This window comes from Rhagoletis zephyria, unplaced genomic scaffold (genome assembly GCF_001687245.7).
Source record: "Rhagoletis zephyria isolate East Lansing unplaced genomic scaffold, Rhagoletis_zephyria_1.1 Rzeph_scaffold_00011, whole genome shotgun sequence".
In the NCBI taxonomy this organism is placed as follows: Eukaryota; Metazoa; Arthropoda; class Insecta; order Diptera; family Tephritidae; genus Rhagoletis; species Rhagoletis zephyria.
In genome coordinates, this window is record NW_016157095.1 from 236,725 (window position 1) to 244,500 (window position 7,776).

At 36.6% G+C, this 7,776-nt stretch overlaps 1 protein-coding gene across 1 annotated transcript; it reads right to left on the bottom strand.

Moving 5' to 3' along the window:
• Window positions 1-3,861: 3,861 nt before the first annotated feature.
• LOC108358718 (uncharacterized) lies at window positions 3,862-6,681 on the bottom strand. Its single transcript, XM_017610184.1, has 4 exons — window positions 6,428-6,681; window positions 5,209-6,344; window positions 4,388-4,499; window positions 3,862-4,259 (listed from the first exon to the last, which is right to left on the bottom strand). The coding sequence occupies exons 1-4, from the start codon at window positions 6,450-6,452 to the stop codon at window positions 4,123-4,125; spliced, it is 1,410 nt and encodes a 469-aa protein (XP_017465673.1). The 5' UTR covers window positions 6,453-6,681; the 3' UTR covers window positions 3,862-4,122.
• Between the last annotated feature and the right edge of the window lie 1,095 nt (window positions 6,682-7,776).

The window sequence follows — 7,776 nt, forward strand, 5'->3', positions numbered from 1 at the left end:
CGACAGGTTTGGAATTTTATCTTTGAAACGCCACACTTTTCTTTGAAATCGCTTTATTAGTTCTCGTGCAATAAGCGTTTTTGTGAAGCTCTAAAAATTACAACTACAACATTTGAACATAGCCCCCATACCTTAAGGTAAGACGTATTCTACGTCAATAAAATACAACAACAACAATAACAAGCAAACCTTTAAAAACAAGCTAATAAAAAAGAAAACAAATAAGATTCTAAAAACTGATTTAAATAAATACAAATACATACATATGTAAACATGTCTTTTTAAAAATTAAAAATTTGAAAAAACTAAATTAAAAACGAAAAAAATGTTGATCCAAAAAAAGAAAAAAAAAATTTCGCTGAGCCAGGACTCGAACTCAGATCTCTCCATCGGCACGCATGTGCCTTGCCCACTCGGCCATTGACGTTCCGAACGTACAAACTAAACCAACCGAACCAAACCTAAAAATTCTGCCCCTCCAACTGCCTAATTTCCATAAACTAAAGTGATAGCCAAAAAATTCACCTGACGAGTATCAAGTAGCGAAAAAATTTCAGACTAGAGATGGGCGAGGGATATCGGGAACCACGGGATCCATACTACTTATTTCAAATTGGCCGGCATGGGCGGTATCGGGAAGGTCTATAAAAATTTCGAGCGCTGGATGGGGCCGTAACTTCCGCAAATTCAGGTAACCTTCCTTAAATTCGATGTATGAAATATGCACTTCTTTATGTTTTACTGAGACGAAAATGAACACCAAAGCAAAACAAAATAATCGGAGGATGCCAGATCTTTCATACTTTCATATTTTTTTTATTATTTAAAATTAATTTGAAAGACATGTGAATGTTTCTTAGTGAAAGATTTCCGGACCCATGGTGGTAGATTCTAGTTTTCATTTAACCCAGATGTCCTCGAACCATGGTCCTCAACGTGAGTATCTCAATAGATTTGCACACAACGACTATCCGTACTGTTCAAGGTGTGGTTGTAGGAGCGTTGCCACCCGTTTAAAAAATCAAGTTCAAACTTAAATTAAGGTGATTAGGAAATACGTATCTTGTGATATGAGTGTAGGTCGAAAGAGATTGTGGTTTGGATATATTTAAAAGAGAGTTGCCACCTGTTTATGAGACGAAGGCGCTGGACTGATCCTTTTTCTTTTAGTTAAAGTTTTGGTGGCCGCTGTGGCTGAGTGGTTAGAGGTAACCTCCACCACAAATGGGAGGAGAAGCTCGGCCAAACACTTAATAAAAGTTTATGGTTAAGATATTTGCTAAAAGATGATTCCTCAAACTATCTTCTTTGCCTACCGGGTAAAAATATTTTAATACATATTCACAAATATGAGTGCAAAGTCAACATGCCACACATTTATGACAAACAAAATCTGCTCAAAAGCGTTCAGTAATTACAGCAAAATATTTTTGCACCAACACATTCCTCAGTTGTGTTCATTGCATACATATACGAAATATTTGCGTTGTTATTTTGTGTGCGTGCTTTTTACATAAACGAGTTCCTATAAGTGAAAGAAATGAAATAAATTGGCTGTCGCCCGATGCTGTCAAGCTGCGATTTCTGCTGAGATTTTCATGTTGACGCAGGATGACAGTAAAATTACCGCCTGTTCACCAACAACTTGGATGTTGTCCCTTTTGTTGCATTTTTGTTGTTGTAAGTTTTATACTGTTTTGCAGGTGTTTGTTTTTATTGTTGTATTGTGGTTTTTGCATGCAGTGCATTGACATAAATGGAAAATGTGGTTAACACTTTTTCGTATTTCTTTAGTTTTATTGAAAAATGTATATTTCGTGCAATTTGAAAGTGAATGCGTGCATATTTTTTCGATTTTGTAAGCAATTTCTTTGCAAGAAAGTATACTTGTATTTGCTCTTGACTTTTACTATGAAATTCACATGCACATACAAATTTACATTTGTACATATTTACCTACTACAATTTCGATAAAATCAGCAGAATACAAGCAATTAAGCTGAGCAGAAGAATGTACAGTATTTCAATTAAAGCTATGAATACAGAAAAAAATGATTGTCAGCGCTTTATACAGTTCGCTTGGCCGAGCTTCTCCTCCGATTCAATAGTTTGACGTCGCCTACCGACCACACATGGCTTTTCCTGGGAAGCTTTTTCAATGCAGAAATACATACATATCGCACACGATCTTCAAGAGTGACACAACTCAAAATTATACGTTCATCAGAAAATGCGAAAAACTATTTCGTAGCTCATTCTAACCACATGGGCAAGGGAGACATTACCTTAAGTTTTTTCCAACAAATTATAGCAAAATTTTGCTCCAGCTAATGCATAGTTAAAAAAACAACCAAATTTTAAGTTGTGTCACTTTTGAAGATCGTGTGCAATATATTCGGAAGCCTGCTTGTGAAACCGCTATTAAAAATAAACTTGTTTGGATGCAAACTGGTCGGACTATAGATCAAAGCTGGATCCTAACGGGCGAAGGAGAAGCATATTGGCAAAAAATTAACGAAATAGGTGGGTGGGTGGCCATACTAGCCAACCATGATGAATACATAATAATGTTAAATCAACATCGTACCTTTTCTGGTGCGACATGGTGTGTGAGCAACATTTTTTGTAAGAGTAATATTAAAGGAAAGAACTCATTATAAATATAGATACTTGTCGATTACGGAGCCGCTTACGACAGCACGAAAAGTAGTTATCTTTAAGGCACGATGTCTGAATTCTATAAATCTATAAATACCCTACAGGAAATTGAATTACTTTAAACTACTTTATTTTCAATGATAACTAATTTAAATTCTCACTATTTTACCTGCAAAGAACTCATTTATTCAACAAGGCGATGCCCCAGGAAGCAGTAAATTGCCTTTTCCTGCATGTATTTTCAGCTACTTTAAAATAAACTTGGCTCAAAAAACTTCAAAGTCAGTATGTTTCGTTTGAATACGCTTTCGCTCTGCACTTCACAGATGCCTTTCATAACTAAGAAAAGCCGAAATTAAAAATTTAAAATTAAGTGAGATTTGAACATGGACATTTTTGGCTGCGACCAATTGTAGCAAACATCTTTGCAGACTCAGCTACAGCCAGCCGTGTAAATGTGCTTTCAAATGTTCAGTTTTAATTGTATGCAAGCAGCAATGTCCGACTCTGCATTTAATTTCAACTACTTTAAAATGAATTTGGTTTACACAACTTCGAAGTCAGTATGTTTCTTTTGAATACGCCTGCGTTCTGTAATTCACAGATGCTTTTTCATACTTCCAAGACACAAATTGTTTTTTGAACAAAAAGAGTATACAAATTCGAAACGTTTACTCATTGCATTTGATTTAAAGTAGTCTATCAATTAGTTGATTTAAAAAAAAATCACTTGTTTCCGTCAGGGTATCTAATATAAATAATAAAAAAAAAATTTTCTTAGATTTTTGGCCAAAAAGACTTCGTTCCACAAAATCATTGAAATCGTATTAATTGTCAAAGTTCAGAGAAATTCTCAATCATTAATGCTCGTTCACACTATTTTAAACAAATATAGTCAACAAAATTAGGATTTACAAATTTTTTGACTATCGAGTTACTCAGATTTTGGATCATGAAATTTTTTTTCTCTATGAGGTAAACGTTCGTATGGCCAATAGCTATCAAGGCCAATATATGCGCACCCTTGGGTTTTATGTTGTTCTTTGTTACACAGTGAAATATGTACCAACCCATCACGTTCTGAAAGGTTCTAGACTTGCTTTTCTGCTGACCTAATTTGATTAGAGATGCTGAATCTTTGCGAGAAGCTAAACGTACATATGTAGTAGCGATTTCTCCATAAGAAGTTTTGCTGATCGGTAGTCCTGTGCGGTACGCGAATAAACAAATGAATAGGCTTGCTTCGTTTTCAAGCTATACTTTCAGGCGAATGCTAGCAATTTCATAGTAAAAAGAAACCATCTACTTAAAACTTCCAATGTAAACAATTTACTTTTTGCATGAAATTTTAAATTCTAAGAGCGCTTGTTTCGCCGGAGATTTACACTTTAACAAAAACAATCTTCATAAATCGAAAGCCCAACGTCGCTTTGCGACACCAACAATTCATGCAGCTGCAATTACTCATTCATGTAGCTGCGCCAAATGTCCCAACAACTGTATGCCCTCTCGATTGTGAACGATGAACATGAACGGATGATCGACACAGAACATCAGCGGCTTAGTGCGCAACGACGAAAAGGCGTTCCAAAACAGCACCACTATAAATGGAAATACAATTAAGCTTACAAATGTAGGTACGCATGTTGTACACAAAATGAATGTTGGTTGGGGTATTCAATCAATGTTTCAGGTAATTAAATTTAAATTCATTGCGCTATTTACTTACTCGATGGCTCCAGTTCACCAATGCCGTCCTCGCTCACTGCAAAATGTACCACCTGTGTAACTTGCCAGGCGCTAGGCCAGTGTAGATCCACATTCGCTGTGACATTTAGCAACTGAAATTAATAGAAACTTTGAAAAGTAGTCAGAGTGTGGAGTAGGGTGGTCCAAAAATTCATGTAAAAAAGTAAAGTCGGAACTTTAAGGCTCTCACCCCCTAGGATTGTTCTATAGCGAAAAAATATACCCCTATTTTTTGATTTTGAAATCAAAAAAAATATTTAGAGGTCGCTCAAAGCGCAAAAAAAGTTTTCCATGTATTTTGTAATGGGAAAAATAGAACTATTCGTGGAAATGGTATGGAATTCTTGAAAATCCATATTTTTCGATCGGAAGACTCTGCCCAATTATTTTTAAAAAATTTTTTATAAATAAATAGAAAATCTTCATTATTAAAAAATGGTTAAATAAATAATTGGATATTGTTATTGGAAGTCTCCTAAAGAAAATCAGAGTTTTCCGATCGAAATATATTGATTTTAAAGAATTCCATACCATTTCCACGAAAAGTTGTTTTTTTTCCATACAAAATACATGCAAAATTTGAAGCGCTTTGAGCGACCTCTAAATATTTTTTGATTTCAAAATAAAAAAAAGGGATATATTTCTTTTTGATATAGAACAATCCTAGGGGGTGAGATCATTAAAATTCCGACTTTACTTATTTTGGACCACCCTAGTGTGGAGCACATGTATTAAAGGCACGAATACCGAAGGTACAGAACTACATATTCCCTGTTGTTTCTACTTTTTGCGTACACTAACCTGCTGAAAAATGCCATCTAAGGCTGTGCGTTGCGAAAATTGAAATTTCGGCAAAAGAACACGCACCAAAGTCGGCTCAAAATGTTGACGCTGGTAGCCGGTTGCATCAGCTGCACCTGTCGGTTGTTCCGCGTCGCGTGACATGCCGCATAGCTCGTCGAGTAGCGTCACATTGGCACTCAGGCGCTGCAGTAGACGCGGCAAACCGCTCCTTGCATGTGGTAGTATGATGAGCATTTTCAATTGCTGCCGCTGTAGCGACAATTCCAAGGCGCTGGCGTTCAACTGCGTCAACTCACCGTAAAGAAAGATATCATCCTTGCGCATGGCATTCAGGTAAGCGTGTGTGTGCAGCTGTGGCATGTAGAATTGACGTTTGTGGGTATCACGCTTTTGGAAATTGTGCGCCCAGCGAGAATTTATACGCACCGCATTGATTAGTTCATTGCAATTGCTATTCGTTTTGTTGTTGTTATTGTGGTGATTGGCAGCGTTGTTGTTGTTGTTGTTGTTGCTGGTTCGTATCACTGCAGCAGCATTAATATCGATGTTTCTGCACTTGCCACTAGCACTGTTGCGGCTGGTATTTTTGTCATCATCCTCATCGCTCTCCTCGTTCAGCACAAATTGCAGATTTTTCAATTTCCTTGTAAACCGTTTTGCATTATATGCGTCGGCGTACAGCGTATTGGACACCGTTATGGGGTTGCCGGCAATGTTGAAAAACTCTGCATACTCCTTCATGCCGCTGTCGCCGGTTATGTCGGTGTCGGCATCGGCATCATTGCTTACTGCTTCGTAGGCTCTTTGATTGTACAAATCACCGTTTTCAATTTGATCAGTATGGGAGGCGACAGTTGGCACGACAGCTGGAATAGAAGCAGCAGCGGCGGTGGCATCGGCGATTTCTTTGTCCGTGCCATGCAGTTGCAGGTACAATGCTAGCAGTTCCTGTGGTGCAATCACAAAATTTGTTGCTGCATCCGCTTCGGCCAATATGCGTGCCAACACGAAATGCTTCAAATCAACGGTGTGGTCGGAGGCATCGTTGTGGCGCGCCGCTGTCGCCGTTGCCCTCTTAGTGACCGCATAAGCGAAGCCAAATTGTAGATAGCACAGAAGTGACAGTATAAAACCTGTAATGCAAAAGCTTCATGGTATTTTTTTCTTTCGTGTTCCATTTAAATTATTTTTCTTCAATACTTTTCAGTGCACTTACAAATTAAAATATTTCTATTGGTCATATTTGATATCAACAATTTTTTTTAACGCAACATTTTATAAACTTAGAACAAGTTCACTGCATTTTCATTTGAATACTAAACATTCAGTTTTACTAAAAATTCACTAGCTTTTCTAGTCTAGATATTAGGGTGATTCTTTGATTCAATCCGCTCTTAACTGCGAAATTTTTTTTTTGAACAGCAGCTGAAGAAAAAGCATTTACTAGCTAACAAATTCTTCAAGCACTAAGTACTTATGTATTGTCGCACAATAACGGACAAGGCTAATGTAAGCGAGTATTAATAGACAAAAACCCTTATCATTTTCAAAATTCTTATCAGCTTCGGCTTTTTCGGTAACGTATTTTTCTCTGAGCACTCAAATTCCCAGTGCAGTCTAATTTAACGCTTAATCACTACGTTCTCGAGCTTTGCCGCATTGTCAATTTAATTTGTATTTAACTTTTTAATATAACATAATCTTTACCACATACAGTGAAAGTTCGCATAAGCGGACACCGATATGTATGTACAAGCGCAAGAATCAACATTGGACTGAAAAAAAAAATTAAATTGAGCGTTTGTTAGAGCTTCGCGTCCACTCATGGGAGATTTTTTTTCATAAATGGGCATTTTTGAGTGTCCGCGTCCGTTTATCGGAAAGTCGGTGTATGGGAGATCATTTTGTATGGAAAACAAACCAAAAATTGTACGTTCCCTAAGAATGTGTCCATTTATAGGAGATGTCCGCTTATTAAAGCGTCCGCCTATGTGAGTTTTCACTGTATACAGGTTTGAAATTGGACACGTGCACGTACAAAAGGCAAATTGTTACAGTAACGACCCGATAGACTGGGCATGAAAATCAATTATAGAATCTGTAAAGAATTAATAGAAGCCACAGAGCGTATTTCTTCGACAATAGCCGTGAACACTTTTCTAAATGCTCGGTAGCTGTATATGTATATATAATATCGCGGAATTTTTTAATTGCCGTTGAACATTATGAAAAGTGTGGGAAACATAAATGGAGCGGAATTTAAATTTCGTTGTATAAATATTGTAGCCTATATAAAGTTTTTTTTAAAGTCAAATTATGGGCGTGTACTACACAAGATATTTAAGATATATTATTCAGCAGTTAAATGGATCCATTTGTAGGACAAAATGGTTAATAATAATTATTATTTTGAAAGTAGAAATTCTTTACGCTCGGTTGTTAATGCAAACGACAGAAGGAAGGAGGGTATGGTGGTTGAGCATGCTTAAGATGAAGATTAAGACTTAGATTAAAACTAAGATTAAGATTTAGGTTAATATTAAGATTAAGATTAATATTAAGATT